Source organism: Oxyura jamaicensis, chromosome 6, assembly GCF_011077185.1.
Source record: "Oxyura jamaicensis isolate SHBP4307 breed ruddy duck chromosome 6, BPBGC_Ojam_1.0, whole genome shotgun sequence".
NCBI lineage: Eukaryota > Metazoa > Chordata > Aves > Anseriformes > Anatidae > Oxyura > Oxyura jamaicensis.
The window spans coordinates 6,784,741-6,801,980 of NC_048898.1; the positions used below are offsets into that span (position 1 = coordinate 6,784,741).

Genomic DNA, 17,240 nt, shown 5'->3' on the forward strand with positions numbered 1-17,240 from the left:
GAACCCACTGCGGAGACCTTGTCCTTAGTCACAGAGCTTTAAACTGTGGATTTGATTGAAAAAGGTAAAACTTGATAACAATATATTCTTTGTTATTTTTTTGAATTGATTTAGCAAGGAGAGAAGAGAGTAAAAGGGATCAAGAAAAAGTGTGGGGAAGTGATAACAGAAGAGGTAAGGGACAAGCTGAGGTGGTGAGAGTTGGGACGCTTGAACACCAAGCAGGCTCCGAGTGAACTCCTGAAGCTACTGCCCAGAAACTCCCAAGCTGCAGTCCAGCTCTGTGTGCCTGTGTTGTTTTTTCCCTTGTGTTTAGCCTGAGGTTCAAGGTTGGCATGACTGGGGGGATGCTGCGTGAGGCTGAAGTCTTTCCTGAGCAAGGGAGATGATACAAGGCAGGATGGCTCAGCTAGGTCTGCACTGCCCTGCAGGCCCTGGGCAGTAGCTGTTGCTTCGCTGCTACTCCCACACTGAAGACGCGTCTGGTTGCTCTTGCACTGCAGTCATAGGAATCTCCTGTCCACTGGTGGCACATCCTGTGAGCTTTGGCTTCTTGCTCTAGGATTGAACCTTACTGGAATGTGTTGGGAAACCTTGTATGAGGTGGTCCTGAGCTGCATACTGTAGAGTTGTCTGCAGCTGCCCAAGCAGAACATACTACTTCTCAGCAGTAGTATTGTCTTCAGATGTCTGCTGTGAGTCTGGCTCGTAAACAATCCGTAAGATAAAAACCAGACAAGTAATGAGCAACTTTTATTGTCATAGTACTATGAACAGAGTTACTGTTTTTGCAGAACTCATTAAGCAAGAGTGATATAACCTTTAAGTGGGGCAGATATACGTGTAAGTTTTGTTCCCTTTTCTGATCCAAGCTGGGAAAAAGCAGGTTGTCTTAAGACATTTTCTGCTGGCTTTCTGGGACTCACTTATTTCAGTTTGTATTGAAGCCTGACAAAAATAACAATGTAGTTATTTGGCTTTGTATTTTTTCCTCCATGTGTCATCTGGGTGTAACTACTGTGGTTTTTATTTCTTGGATCCCTTATATAATGCACGTGGAAAAAAAATCAAGTAGTGTATTTACAAATGCAATTCCAGTTCCAAGCTGGTGTCCTGTGTATCTGATGTGGATTTGCATCAGTTGTATGGCAGCTGTAGTCAGACTTCACCGCACGCACATGAAAGTGGTACCATTTTACACATTTTGAGAAACTGCAACAGTGTACTGGATATAATCAGAATGTGTGTGCCTGCAGATTAATATCTTTTAAAGTCTTTCACTTCCTGCCAATGATACATTCTTAGTACTTTAAATATGAAGCTGTTATTACATCACTTGTCAGTTTTTGGAAAAACTCAGCTACAATTAATGTTAATGATTGGGCAACGTGTAGCACACTTTTGCAGTGGAAATAATGTCTATTATTAGACAGTTTGATGTGTTTGGAAATCTGACTAGTGATCTGTGACAATTTGCTGATGTAACCCTACCCATCAGGGAGAAAAGAGCCCAGGCTGTGGAATAACTTTATATTGCCACTGCAGTCAATACGTGTTAGGGCTCCTAATCCTAATTGTGCTGGTTGATTACAGTGACCATAATAATTTAGAAACAAGACCAAGGATTTAATGCTTCAATTTTCACTTCTACTTCTCTGGTTTTGGGGGGTTCATTTTCAAGAAGATGCTTCCAGGGTCGCTGCAACTTGAATTTTGTCTGAGAGCTTTTACTTTTTCTGTCTGGCAGGCTTAATTCAAATTGACCAATAGGCTCAAATGTTTTTGTAGGAGAGGTACACCATGATTATCTATGCCTCATTTGTTTGATAACTAGGTCGTTAATGTTGACAGGCTCTTAGATGCAGGTAGATAGACAGTTCTGCCATGTAGAATTTAATTCTGCATCCTTTTGAATCTTATAGTCCTTGACAAACAGCTACAACAGGAGGAGTTAGAAGCTTAGATAATTATTCTTTATACTCTATTATAGAAGAAAAAGTTATTGTTGCATAAACTATTAGTTGCTGTGGAGTCAGTCATGAATAGAACATTTATCTTATTTGCAGATCTTAAAATTTATTGTAGTTACCAAAACATGAGAAAAATGAAACAGCTAAGTTTTAGTAGATTTATAGCCTGTTATGTGCCTTGCTTAATTCATCGTTTTTAAGGCTAGCTGCAAAAATTGATTGCATTCCTTTGGTAGCTGTTAATTTGCCTACATCCTGCTGATACTGGATTCCAGCATCACATACTGTCATTGAACAATGTGCTGAATAAGGGCTACAGATCTTATGCTATGAAAGTTGGCTGAGATGTTTGCATAGGATTATACTGACATTGCAGTATTTTTGACTTGAAAGATATTTTGCAAGGCTCTTCAGAAGGGCAAGTCTGGTGTATGTGTTGGCCTGAGTATTATGCTGGTAAAACATAAACGATACAGAAATTGGACAGATGCATCAAAGGAAGTGGCAAAAGCTTCTTTCTAGTTTGAAATAGAATTCCTCAGATTCAAAGGACTATTTCAGTGATGTTTTGTGGTAGACTCAATTACACTGAAGAGCCAAGTTAGACTTGTCAGTTGTCTTACCAGAAGATTCTCAGTCAGAGCTAAAACCAAGTATTACTGGTATGAATGCATCTCTCTTGACTTTTTCTGCCTACAGATGCTCAAGACTTCATTTAATGAGGAATGGGAGTCTTGAGCATGTGAGGATGACAAAGCATTTAGTTCCAGAGTCTCACCACTGAGTGTTTTTTCCCCTGCTTCTGTCATTGCAGACTGAGTCTAAACTCTCCTACCTTTTTCTGGTGTCACAGTTCATATCAAAAAGTAAACATGTTTTCTATCATTAACAGCAATAACTAGATGTTGCTGAGTAACAAGACGAAAGCCTGCCCACCTGTTCTGTAAATGGCCAGTGCTCAGACCAACTCTATACTTACAGATCGTAGCTAGATTATGTATTTTTTTTTCTGTGGTTATAACTTTAAGTTGTGGTAACATGAAATACACATCAGGTTGCATTAGGTCATGCTGCCTTCTGTTGGAATCAAATTACTTTGCTGTTTAGTTAAAATGTCCCTGGGTTAGAGTGGCTCTCTCCCTGCTTTGCATTACTTAGGGGGCTGTCCTTGCAAACTGGGATAACTGAAATCTTCTGGTATGTTTTGAATTAAAATAAAACCATGTATGGGGGCAAGGGTCCATAGAAATGCTTTTATTATTTATTATTTGTTCCAAATGAAACAGGTTTATTTGGAGATTCTGTGAGGGAATAAGGGACAAAAGAATTACATTTGTGAGAGTGGGTTTGACAATCTGGTGTCTTCCTAGGCACTATCAATTGTAATAATATAATTAAGTAGTCGCTGTTTTGGGTGGGTGGTTGGCTGTTATGGCTACCAAAAACAGAGGAAGAGAGCTGGGGAAGGGAATTCCCACTGAGCACACCATGTACCATGGTGCTTCAGAAATCAGAGGCTTGGATTTGTCTATGACAGACAGGATTACTGAAAACAGGGTTATGCCATCTTGCCTGGAACTGGAAAGGCTAATGGAGCTGCTGCTGCCGCCATTTCAGTTTTTTGGAGGAAAGACGTCATGTTAAAAGGTCGTCCACCTTTTTCAAGTTTTCTCTAGTTTTGATCAAGAATCACAAGAATCACAAGACTATAGAAGACAGAGTTGCTAAAATTAACACAAAGGAGCAACTGATTTGAAACAATATTGAATCAGTGAGGACCAAAGGTGTTGAAATTGTGTGCTATTGGAGAAATACAGATAAAACCTGCCTCTGCCTGACTTTTACATGTGTTTCAGCAGTGTTCATGCATGGTGCAAGAGGATGCTGAAGTCTCCACTTACCATATTCCTCCCCCCCTCCCCCCTTTTTTTTTTCAGTCCTCACCTCAGATGTTGTGCAAGCTAGATGCAGAGAACAGGCAAGGACTAACCATGTTTTATTTCTTCACAGCTCTTCAAAGATTTCTTCAAAGAGGTAATAATGTGTTGGAACTGTATTATTTCTGCAAAATGGCAGTGTGCAGTGCCAGAGATAATTACTCCAGCTAGAGATTCATAGCCCATGTTTTCTGATCTTCCTTCAAAACAGAGAGAAATGAGGCAGCCACCAGCAAATACCAATGAAATTTGCATGAAGAGAAAAAGTTTTATTTTACTTTTCAGACCAAGCCCCTATTCCCATGACTCCCTTTTCTGTGTGTGTGCGTACTGCACCAAGTAGCAGGTTGAATATATTTGCGTTTCTGGCATGGATGGTAAGACTCTAGGGATGGAGGGTGTTTTTTCTTCCCATCACATATTTCTTTGTGTCTTTTCCAGTAAGAAATAGTGTATGCGCTGACATATGAACTGAAATAAGGAGCAGTTGCAGAATAGCCCTTGCACCTTTGCTCAGTTTTTACCAGACAGCCTTTATGGAATATAATTACTACTTCCCAGCTAGTTTGAATATACTTTTCCTCTCAAATTTACCATCTGTGTCAAAGTTTGGGATTTGCTTTCACACAATTAATTCCCTGAACAGAGAATTCAGTTATCAGCTTTATTCATATTTATTTTGAACTTAATATTCTGGGCTAAAATGTTATAAAAATAATTCGTAAGTCCTGAAAAGAGCTTTACTTCTTTCATTATCCACAGCTGTTTTTCCTGATGTTCCTGCTCTTTAGGAGCAAGAGCAAGACAGTGCCTTTAGATAATGAAGCAATATTGAATTTTGAATGCTGACTTGTTTTCCCTGGAACAGCATCAAGAAAATTAAGAGGTTTAGGTGCCAGTTTGAGATTAGAGGAAGAAAATGAAATTGAAAACAGGAAGCAGAGAGAGGCAGGTTCCAACTAACCTTCATGCCATTTCCCCCCAAGTGGAGAAGAATGTTGACAGTGATTGACCTGTCACATGCCAGGTACTTGCAGTTCTGCAAAACTGCCAAAGAAACATGCACTTATCTGCATGGTTTTTCAAAGCCTTTAAAAGAAAGCTGATGCTGGAGAGTTTAGGTGGGGGAGGTGAGCTGGGGAAGCAAGCAAGCAGTCCTAACACGTGCCTCCTGCTGTTTCGTTGGACAGTTCTCCACATGCCTGTAGTTCAGCTGCTGGAAATAGGCTCTGCTGAGCCACTGCAGGACACCAACACATCCACTGCCAGAGATGGGTGCAGATAGAGGGAAGCAACTGCAAGCTTGCCAGGTAGGTTAATGTAGTGCTGCGTCTACAGTAATAAATAGCCTTGCCATGACTCAGGAGATATGTGCTGAGGCACAGCACTGGAGTGGTGTGTTCCTGGCTGACGGAGAAGGGGGCAGTTGCTTTGTGCTTGGCTCACTGTGCAGACATGCCCACCTTAGCCCCAAGCATCTGCATCCGGAAGAGACCACCCGATCAGGTGTGAACAGAAATAAAACTGTTAAGAGGGGACACTGCTGGCTGCAGATGAGCTAGGCTGGCAGGAGGGACTGTGGCCTGTGTACTCTCCCCATAAGCACACTGAAAGCAGTGCATGTAGCAACAGGGAAGAGCTACATTCTTGTCAGGACACCAAATCTTCCTTTCTGATAATTTGGCTTGGTGAGTAGACACGCTTGGTAGTCAAAATACTGTGATGGGGGATATGCGGCAACCATCCTTTATGTCTGTACTAACACTTCTGATTTATTTCTCCACAGCTAAGTTGTGGCGAAATACATTGGATATTGATACAGTAGTGATTAAAATAGAAATACCATTTTTACATGCCTCATTTCTTGCCAATGATTACCTAATACATGCGGTTTCCTCCCCTACATACTTCTGTATTGTTTGTCATTAATATTTCCATTTTTTTCTTTTGTTTGAGAGACCCAGTGTAGTTTCTCCATTAGCTCCATCTTTGAAATGTATGATTTTTCATAATGTATTCATATTTCAGTGTCAAGTGGTTCATGATGAACTGGAATAAAATAGGTAAGTGCTATATGTCAAGGGTGGCAATGAAACCTGCTTTGGAAGCCTGTAAGACAGATTTATCTGATGGAAACTCATCTGCGTATATCTGGTCCTGAATGTTTTCTGTGATAATTCAGGGATACATTTATGGGGTAAGGACACTAGAGTTGCCAAGCCTGAGATGGTGTAACTGTTGCATCATAACACTTCTAGCAAGGGTTCATGCTGTTCCCAAAATATTACATAGAGAAGGGAAAAAATGCATTCCTGAACTGGACAGCTTTGAAGATTTTGAGCCAAGGAGTAGACAGTGTAATTCTGTTTTTCTTCTGTTCAGACAAATCACTAGGGCCTTTTAGTGTTTCCAGTCATACTTGCTGAAGCTCTCAGCTGTAAGAAATCAGCACACACTGCTGGATGCTGCCATGATTTTGTGTGCCTGTCATGGTGTATTATCCCATTTTTAAAAAGCTGTATGAATTGCAAAGTCAGAGCAATAGTGCCCTCATTTATGCAAGTGACTTTTCTGAGATCCCTATCCAAAACAAACTGTGAGGTAAAAAGGGCCAGACAGACCATGTTGGAGTCCTGCATCCCCTACTTAAGCCATCAGCTCCTTGTACTCGCTCTTCCCACAATCCCTTTCCACCTCCCTCAGCTCCCACATGGTCTAACATGGGTCTTAACAGCTGTGGGGTTGCTGCATGGGTGCATATGCTGATTCGCCTGCTGCCACCTGCAAAAAGCAGCACCATTATCTGTGAGATCCTCTGGGATGCTACCTGGGTGGCCTTATCCACTAGGCAGGCATTTGTTTTGATATATGGAAATAGAAGATTTTTAAAAATAACCTAGAGTTTGATTATGTGAACTCTTAGTGTCCAGTGTTCTGGATGCAGCACAGTTCATAATCTGCCTGTATTGACAGTGTAAGTTAGCACCTCCAGCAGAGCAATTGCACAGGGTCGAGTGTTTAAGTACGCATGGAACAAATTTTGTGCTGTGTTCATGAGCTGATTAATTTGTATTTAGGCCATTCTCTGACCTCATATGCTCAAAAGGGTTTTTCTGTTCTGCCATTATTCACTTGAAAAAAAAACAAACAAAACAATGTAAAAGGCCTAAACACTCTAAATGCAACAAGGCATCAACACAATTAAAATCAAGGCATCACAAATTCTGTTTCAGGATAACAACAAATTATATTTTGGGATTTTTAGGATACCAGGAGACAAGCAGTGTGACCAAAACACAAGTATTTTTAGGTGGACAGTGCTTCCAATGAGAAACATATAGTATTGATACTTAATTGGCATTGTATGCCCAAGTATCCTTGAAAAGCTGCTGTTGAAATTGTCACTAGCTAATGAGGATCATGTCATGGAATTGCTGGTTAACAGTTGTGGTTGGGTTGAATTTCTTTGGTTCATGTCAAGCTTTATGTGTTTATTTTTGAACACCATGGTTCTCCTCTGATCCTGAGCATCCAATGCTCAAAGCCTGTGGTTTGCAAGCTACTCTTCAGCTGGGACCAGCCACACTGCCCTCCCCTGTGTTTACTTCTAACCCAGAGCCACTGCAGCCTCTCCAGCTGGACCTGAGCCATGGCAGGGAAAGCAGCATGGCAGGACTGCCTGAGCTGCATCCCCACTGCGGCCTCCCCGCAGGCATGCATTCTGGCTTGGCGGCTCTTGCCCACCAAGAAGGGCTTTCTTTCCTTTTTGTCTGGCTGCTTTCAGACTCCTGAAGCTGAGAGGTGGATTACTAGATCAGCAGAACAGGCTGGTTGTGGTTTTGAAAGAAAACTAAAATGAAGCATAAAACTTCAGTTAATTATTTTTCTTGCTGCTATCGTTTTGTTTGTTTTTACTGCTGCTGACAGTGGATTTACCACAGCTACCTCTGCCCTCTCCCACAGGGATCCTATTGTTTCTAATGCTTCTTTAAAAAAATCTAAGGAAGAAAATGAAACTTTTGTTTTCCTTTTATATTTATTGTTGTATATTTATTTTTCATCTATCTTATCAAGAAATCAGCAGGCCTCAAAAGCCAGCCCTGTTAGTAGTTGGAGGCCATACCTCCACTTAAGAGTACCAACGCAACCTCTGATGTTCTCCCAGCCTCCTTGCACCACCCAGGCCAGGGCACTGACTTTTCTTGTAAGCCATCCTCTGGGTAGCAGGGTGTTAGGAGACCAAAAGTTTTGGTTTTAATTTAGAGATGGCCCTTGAAGTCAGGGTGGCTTCCTAGGGTACCACACATCACCGTCATGCAGCCAGAGTCCTGCAGAAATTCACTTTGATCAGAGATTGTGAAGCAAGGGTTTGAACTGCAGCTGCATGGTATAAGCAGTTACATGTTTTGTTTGTCATGTCTGTCACTTCTGCTCTTCGTACAACAGCAATGCATGGAGAAATCTCTTTGAACTGTGTTACTTTGTATGGAAGGAGAATTCTGCCCAGGGCCTAGGTCTCCTTGCTGTGTTTGCAGTGAGGATTGCAGGACCACCTCTGCAGCATGCCTTGTATGCCCTCTAGCTGCTGCAGGCTTACTTGAGAACCAAAATATCTTTCCATTTTATGTAAGCCTCACTTTTGGTTTGAACTCAGCAGGCAAGCCTTGGAAACAAAGCCTTGGGTAATTGCAGTTAGAGGAGCCGCAGAGACCAAGTGGCTGATTGTAGTCACTGCTGACTTGTTTGTGCTGCTACTGCTGTGATGATCCAATAGAAAAAAAAAAAGGTGCTTGCTGCTCAGGCAGGGAATTTGTTGCTTTAAAAGGTATTTGCTTAGAGTTTACACGTTCAGCTGAAGCAGGGGGGAACAAGGTGTCAGAAGGATGATTCTTATGAAATCTAGGAAGAGGGGAGTGGAAGCATACTGTGTGGTAGGGAGAGAAGAGTTGGGAATTTATTTATTTATTTATCCTTTTAACAGGGTTGGTGTGAGATATTTTATGTAGAGAGCAAATTGCTGCCAGCCTGCAGGCACAGTTAGCTGGAGAGCTGGTGGCTCTGAGCGCCTTCTGCTTTCGTCTGTCCCAAAGGGTGCTGGGGGTACGGCACCATCAGCCTTGGTGCTGCCTGTGGGCTCCATGCCCATGTCCTCCTCCATCACATTGACACAATCAAATCCTGCTTTTTTGGTGCTGGAGGGAAGTCCAGATAATGCCTGCTAAGTTCTGTACAATAACTGCCTGGCAGGAGAGTCTGGCACCTTGTGGACCTGGAGGATAAAGAATAAATAAATAAATAAATGCTGGAATACCCAGATCTGGAGCATTCAGAGAGGGCAGCAAGGAATTTTTGTCAAAACATGAACCCTACTCAGTATGCATCTGGCCATCTTGCTACACCTGGGGGTAAAGGTGGTGGTGGGCATGCACTAATATGAGAGCAAGGCCCTCACCTGTGTGTACTCTCATCTCACTTCAGCTGGGCAAGAAAACCTCAGATCATAGGGCAAGAAATCCTTAAACAAAGCATTTCCAGATTTCATTGTGAGATCATGTGGAGAGGTAAGTGAGCTAAAAATCTGTATTATTTTTTAAGTGGTATTCACTCTACTAAGGTACCATCTGTGTTAAACCATCACTGTGGTGTGCTGACAGAGTAACTCTTGTTGTAGTACCCTACCAGGGGAGTTTCTCTAAGCTACTGTATTTTATTTTTTTATTTTATTTTTAATGTACCTATTAGAAAACTGACTGAGTTTGAGTTAAGAATCTGTTAGATTTAATTGCAACATTAACTGCTTCATGGTGATTTACTTAGTAGGAGAGGCTTTAGGTCTGAAAGCATTGTAACATAGTATTACAGTATCTACATCTTCTGGATTTCAAAATCTGGCTGGATCCTTGTTCATATGTTTACCAAAATATTTGTGCAGATATTATATGATTGTATATTTATACTATGTGTGTGCTGTGGGCCACCTCAAAATATTGTACTTATCACTGGTGGAAGGCAGGGTGGACAGCAGGTAATATGAATAATTTCAAACCTGCATTGAAAGAAGCTGCTCAAAACTACATATCAAATGTGTGATCTGTGAGCTTTCAGGAAGCTGTGCCACTGTGTTATGGTGCTATGGAAACATCTCTTGATGGTAACACATAGTGAACTTTTGCAATATGACTCTGGAGGCAAGTGTTGGCTACAAAAAAAAAATCCTTCTCTGCTAGGAGTTACGTTCTACCTGGGACAGACTCTGGAGTGAAACTGCTGATTATGATGATACTTAGCAATTATACTATGATAAGTTAATTACAGAGGAACAGTCCAATGGCTGGGGGTTGCTTTGGCTGGAATGCATGAATTTATAATGGGAAGAAAGGTGATGGCATCTTCTGAGCAGCCCAGCTGAAATACTGATATTCTCCTGCGGTCTAATATGGGAGCAAGTGCTTCCCTTTCAATTTGTGTAAGTGAATTTAAATCTGACTTTTGAGTCTCTCTCATGTCTTTAATTCTTTCTGAGGAAGATGCACTTCTTTTCTCAACCCAACTGTTGCATTTGAAGAGGTTAAGAGGAGTATTTATGGTAAAACATCAGATGTGTTAAAAAAGTCTCTATTTTAAAAATCTTACATCTTGTGTTTTAAAACATTTTTATATTACTTTTAAAATATTTTTTAGGCAATTATTAATGCTTTAGCATTATTATCAAGTTCTAAGCTTGCTTATGTATTGAAAGAGCAGAATAAGGTTTATTTTTTCTTCAGTCTGTGTATGTGTTTGTGTGCATTTGCCATGGCAACAAGGCTGAATACAGCCAAGTCAAGTTCTGGCTTGTGGCGTTGTTGAAGGTGTGCATTTTATGAGCTGAAAAATAGCTTTTTCTATAGCAATTCAGCTACAAATCTGTAGGAAAGTCTTTCCTTCTTAGAAGGAAATGGAGTAATAAAAACATTGAAGGTTAGTTTTAGAATGTGTTGGGATGGGGCTATAAAAAATCAGAATCTGCCTTTAAAATGAAGTATGTATATTGTTTAAATCTTCCTAACGCAGAACTGGTACCAACATTGAAATATGGATATTTCACAGTTGGACTTCTGCTTTCATTGTGTTGTGTAAAACGTCTGACTCTTTAAATATGAGTCCTCCTGTATGCAACTGTGAACATACCCTGACTGATAATGGGTAAATAACACAATTTTATGGCTTTAAGTTAAGCTTGTGACTTGTGGCCACCTAGATTTGAATGTAGAAGTAGTAAGTCTTGTGGAGCTCAAAATGGTTGGTGCTGTGACGTGTTGTTCTTCTCAGCAGCCGGCTTTGAAGGAGGTCCTGCTTTTGGGGTCTCACATGATATCTAAACCTATTGCTCATGTCTTTTCATGTTCCTTTGTATTTTAAACTTCTTTGTTGGATCTCTGGCTGGGCTTTATCATTAGATCATTCTTTATTTGTGAGTTACATACAAAAGTTACATGTGTTTCAGTGTGGAAACCGCAGCGAACGTGTTAGCTCAGCATCCGACTTTATAAAAGACGGGCTGAACACCTCTGTGTCACTGCTCAGCAATGCTTGTCAAACACAAGCTGTATTTGGATTTTTACAGTTAAAGTGTTTACAGCAAACAATACCAGAAGTCAGATGATTTAGTTCTGGAAGCAGTAATCTGGACTTGGATCTGCATTTGAACAAAATAGGGCAAATTAAAGATATTTTCAATTTAAGCAAAAAGACATAAGCTGCTGCTTGCTCTGGGAGTAGTCTTATATTTTGTATTATAAATAGGCCTTTCTGTCGATAAAACTTTGCAAATGCCTCAGCCACAGGGTAAAATGCCTGCAGGTTGTGCCCTCCCCATTGCTGCCAGCCCCTGAGGGGTTCAGATGAGCCCTCAGGTGTGGCCGCCAGAACTTTCCGGAACCTTCCAGAGGCGGTAGGGGCAGCCCTGCCCTCTCCTCACAGAGCCCCTCAGCTAGCACCGTTCCCCTCGTCCTCTCAGCCCTGGATGGCCTCTCTCTCCTCACGAGACAGGAAAAAACAGCTCCAGAGTGCATTTTGTTTGTGATTTCTTCTGTACATTTTTGTGTCAGTTATCAGGGTAAGAAAAAAGAAAAACCTGATGAGCAGATACGGGAAATCTTTACTGGGTTTGGGCTGTGGCTGTTGCTTAAATTCCTCTTCTGGCACCATTGATCTTGCCTTTTTTAATTTTAATTTTTATTTTTTAAATTTTCTTGGTGAATTGGGCAGATGGGATGAGAAAGCTGTGCCCTAGCACTGGTCAGCCCTTTGCCTGGCTGCTCAGGCTCTTTTTGGTGAAGGGGTTTAGCAACCCCCCCCCCGTCTTAAACAGGGCACCTGCCTTGACCTGGACCCCTATTGCCTCACGGTTTTTGTGCACAGCGTTGTCTGCCTCTTAACACATGCAGTTTCTATAAATGCGTTTCAAAAAAAAAGTTTCACTTTACTGATGGTCCAGACACATTAGTGTGCACATATGTGAAATAAATGTGTCATGGTTTGAAGGTCTTGAGGTTTTAACAGAGCAGCATGCTGTCCCTGGGCCCAAGCAGGCCTGAGATGGCAGCTGCACGGAAGGGCTGGGATTGTGCGGAGGGCAAAGCCCAGCCTCTGTGGTCACAGCTTGTGTTTTTCTGGTGCTGGAGGTGGGGGATCTGTTGAGATCTGGATTTTGGACTTGAGCGGACTGTAGCTATGTATAGGTTTTGTTAGGATTTACCCCATTGTAGGTCCTGTCTTATCTCTACAGAAGAATGATATTAGGATTTTAGGAACATGCAATGGAGGTAAAATATGCATGAGGATGCCTTAATTAGGATAATAATTGAACCTAATATGTAAACAACTCTTGAACTTTAATAATTAAAAAAAAAAAAAAGGTGTTTGTGTTTGTAAATATCTGCAGCTTCTTATTGCTTATCTGTTTTTATTCCCCAGAAATCATTATCTTCTGTTCAAGTCAGGCACACAACAAATAAAGTCTCACCAGATCCACAGATTGACGGAGAAAGAAGAACATTTGGTGTTCCTCTGGAAGCTCTCATACAGGATGCAACACAATGTGAAGTCCCTTTTCTCGTCACGCAGATGGTGGAGTACCTAGAAGTATTTGGTAAGTTCATGTTTTGTCTGTTCTGGCCTGTTGTTTTTTGTTTAAGCAGTTCTTTTCAGCTGTTACTACTCAGCAGTTTTGCGGTCTATTTTTACAATTACTGTGCTTTTGTAGAGGAGCTCATGCTTTTTGAGATCCACGTCTCTTCACACAGGTATGATAATGCAGCTGTTGCTTACTGTTTCATATTTCTTCTTGGGCAGGTCTGCAACATGTTGGTATATTTCGAATCAGTGGTTCAGCGAATAAAGTCAAAGAATTAAAGCAAAAGTACAATCAAGGAGAAAAGGTAGACCTCATTAATCATGGAGATGTTGATTCTGTAGCCAGCCTTCTGAAACTGTTTCTAAAAGAACTGCCAGTGGCTGTTTTTCCAGATAATGTCTGTGCTGGCCTGCTAAAAACTTTCCAAGGTACGGAATGGACACCTTCCTAACTTCTGTCCTTTATCTGACAGTGAATGATACTGTGTTCATAGCACCTTTGTAGTATGCAGTGGTTTCAGTTTCCTTGACCCTAGACTGATGTTTAATTGTTTTTAATGGACCAGTCTTCCATGAAAGTGTTTGTTGTCTTTTTTTATTCATTAAAGCTTTTGGACACGATATCCTGTGGCAAGGCATTCTGCAATCCAGTCCTCTGATATGTATTCTCTGAGAATCATCCTTTGTATGTTTTCTTTTAAAATTTGGTGCCTTACTACTTGCTGAGATACCATTTTCATTTTTTATCTAATTGCTATCATAACGCTGTTCAGGCATTTATGTATCTGCTGCCTCACTCCTTTCTTTTCAAAGCTGAGGCCTCCCTCTCTATTTCACCTTCCCTTATACAGGAGCCTTTCTGTTCCCTGTTCTTATTCAGTACTATTTACTAGTTTTCTTATTGTCTTCTAGGTAGCAGTGAGTGGAATGGCATGAAGTGTTTACATCTCAAAGCCAGAATGAGTACTTATAGCAATATGGTGACTAGTTTCCTGTTCTTGTCTATAGTTCTTAATTGTGTAAAATCAAACAGAACCCCACCACTGATGGTTGAGCTAATGCTTTCAGACAATTAGGCCAAGTGATTTTGAGTGATAACTAATTCAGGTGTTTGCATACAAGTAAGTGGGTTTTGCGGGTTAGACTGCAGGCTGCTCTTGTTCAAACTTCGTCTGCTGGATTCTGAGTTATGTACACGTTTACAAAAAAAAGAAAGCAACAACAACAACAAAGTCCCTTTAATCAGATGTGAAAAGTGTATGCTGAAAGATCCTTCCGCAGAACTTTGCAATCACTTTGTTTTGACTACCCTGAATAGTATTGCTTAAATCCTCTTTTTTATTATTTTTCTTTTCTCCCTCCTTCCCTCCCCTTTTCGTTAATATGTTGAGCAACATGAGTCTTGACCTTTATGGAATGTGTTTTTTAGGGCTAGAATTGCCCTTTTGGATGTGATTTGCTATTCACAATGTTGAAGCTATGCAGATGTGTCTTGTCCTGGAGATCTATGGCAAATTTGAGCATCAACTGCCAATTATTGAGCAGGACTGCTATCTTGGTTCTAATATCCAGAAGGGTTTATCATACTAATTCTGAACTGCTGATCAAATAATTGTTTGTGAAGCCATTTTTTTTGCCTTGTAACTCTTCTTTGAAGAATGGGAATCAAGGAAATGTGAAATATTCCCAATTTAGATTTTTAGGCATCTCTTGTGTAACTACAATTGCATACTTATAGAGCAAAAATGTTTTGAGACTGAGAGCTACCAATTAGTCAGGAAACGGAGATGATGGGGTGCTGAAAGGGTACAATTTCTTATTCCTTGTAATGAGAATCACACCGCGTGTGTCAAATCTCTGGGGAGAATCAAGGCTGATAATCTTCTAACATCTTTAAAGGCAGCTTTAAGGATTCATGTATGTGACTACTGCCCTTAACTCCATTAAAAAGGAGCAAGTACTTTTGTCTTAACAGGAAGAATAGCAAAGCCAGAGTATATAAAACCCAGTATTTGGAAAATCCACAGTACTTGAATATTTAATATGTGAAAATAGTTTTCCAAATTTAGTGTAGAAATTCTTCATTTAGAACGTACATTAGAGCAAAGTAAAGAATAAATATTTTAAAACTGTTCCTCTTTCTCAGATCTATAATAACATTTATGATGAAATCATGTTATTATTAGGAATATCTATGGAATAACTTTTTTTTTTTTTTTTTTTTTTTTTTTTTAACAGAGCACAAAATCCACACAGCAGAATGCATAAAGAATCTGAGACAGTTACTCAGCTGCCTGCCCAAAGCCCATCAAAACCTTCTGCAGTTCCTGTCTGCTTTTCTGTTAAAGATAGCAACATACAGTGCAGTGAATTTCATGACTCTGGAAAACCTAGCTGTTGTGTTTGGACCTGCTCTTTTCAAGTAAGTACTCTGTATTTACCTGTCTTAAACAGTACGATTTGGTCATGCTTTAAAATAAGGCTTCCCATCATAATCGTGCATCCAATATAAGTACAGCATTTTGAAAGTTAAATGCTGTATGCAATATTAAGGGCTAAAGTGAAAAGTTTCTGAGCAGGCTGACCAACTTGGCTCTGTTAGGTTGGCTCTTTACAGGCAGGGCCTCAAGTAAGAAACCATCTAAAAAGAAGAGATGTGAGGGCTAGAGAGCTGTTTAATGAGAATTACTTCTGTTTTCCTGCCCAGGCTATGTATGGGCTGTAGAGGCTACTTAGTGAGAGCACCGATTCTGAAATACTAAGACTGAATTTGACCTCATAATGGCATTTGATATCAGAGAAAGTCTCTTCTACCAAAGTAGAGGAGTAATTCATTCTGTACCTTGTGGAAAATTTTGGATATGCTGGTGCCACTAAAATGCACATGGAAATCTGAACAGAGGCCACCTGAGCTTGCAAGAGGTAAGTACAGAAGCTGGTGAAGGTCTGTTTGGGATGATGGAGAGTGGACACTTATCCGGATGCTAGAAAAGAAATGTGGGAGAGCATGTCAGGTAAGTCAAGGTGGTGAGAGGAAACAGCCTAGAATGATGTGACAGTAGTGGATTTTCCAGAGAAACTGAAATGTTTCAGTGCTTCATCCTGTTTGTCACGTTGATACAGAAATGTGATAGTGGTCATACCTATCTTAAGATTTGTAAACCTTTGTTTCAGTGGATCAGTCCAGCTGAATGTAAACTATAAGCAAATAGGCAATTTGCAAAACGTAAGCATTAGCAATTAGTGTTTTCTATACAGTAACAAACGCCTTGTTGTTTTCCACTTTTTTTTGTCTGTGTGTTTCAAGCTGAGGAAGTTTTTAAAAGGCTAAATTTAGCGACATCGGTACCATTTATGTTAGAAATCAATGACACGTTTTGTTTTGGGAAACTGTGCTCATAAGCCTTGCTGCTGTTTTTCAGAGGGCTCTGTTTGTATCTGCTTAACTGCTCTGTAGGCTTATCACCAGATGTACCAGCTTATAGCCTTTGCAGGTGATACAAATAAAAGGAACCTTTCTAGCAAAAGTACAGCTGGAGAGATGAACCTAACAGTGTGCAGTGTGACAGGACTTACACCGTTCAATCCTATGAGAGCAGCTTTCACTATGGAGGATGTTCAGTTGTATAACAAACCAGGTACACAATAAAAACCCTTTACATCGGCATGCTGAAATCAATAAATGAGTGCAGACAGATGAGGTTTACTCCAAATGTCTGGATTAGTTGCATGACAATGCTTATAAATAGGTAAAAGGCTAATGTTAAAAAGCCTTTACCAAAATTCCAGCCCTTAGACCTATGTTATCTCAAGGACTGGACTGACTGTCACTCTCCTGACGTTAGACCCCTTCACCATCACATCAAGCTTGGGTGCATGCACACATGCAAGTATACTTTATTACTTCTGATATCAAATTCTCTGAACGTATGCCCACTGATTTCAGAATCTACACAGAAAATTCAAGCAGACTCCCATTTTGATTGATTAACTGTTCTGTTTTTTAAGTACCCTAGTCTGTTTTGGGAGATCATCCAGCTACTTCTGAACATACACCTCTGTTTTTCTGTTTTGTTTTGGTTTTAAGAGTACACTTAGTGCTAAACTAAATATTTGTGTCAAGTGACCTGTCTGAGAAGCCTTGGAAACAATCTCTGCCAGTTACTTGTCAAGACCACACAGCTACCATAAATAAAAGTTGTAACTACCCTATGAA

At 40.5% G+C, this 17,240-nt stretch overlaps 1 protein-coding gene across 13 annotated transcripts in view; it reads left to right on the forward strand.

Moving 5' to 3' along the window:
- Window positions 1-3,907: 3,907 nt before the first annotated feature.
- Window positions 3,908-17,240, forward strand: part of FAM13C (family with sequence similarity 13 member C) — a 129,386-nt gene continuing 116,053 nt past the window's right edge. For 4 of the 13 annotated variants that reach the window (XM_035330050.1, XM_035330053.1, XM_035330058.1 and 1 more), the window contains exons 1-6: window positions 3,908-4,004; window positions 4,776-4,934; window positions 5,098-5,217; window positions 12,866-13,040; window positions 13,244-13,453; window positions 15,263-15,446. In XM_035330050.1, the coding sequence (XP_035185941.1) occupies window positions 5,179-5,217; window positions 12,866-13,040; window positions 13,244-13,453; window positions 15,263-15,446 (608 nt within the window). In that variant the 5' untranslated portion in view covers window positions 3,908-4,004; window positions 4,776-4,934; window positions 5,098-5,178. Of the gene's footprint in view, window positions 4,005-4,177; window positions 4,935-5,097; window positions 5,218-5,577; window positions 5,596-9,272; window positions 9,469-9,837; window positions 10,374-11,960; window positions 12,006-12,865; window positions 13,041-13,243; window positions 13,454-15,262; window positions 15,447-17,240 lie in introns of those variants that run through there. The other 9 variants (XM_035330057.1, XM_035330063.1, XM_035330056.1 and 6 more) reach the window with 8 other exon arrangements.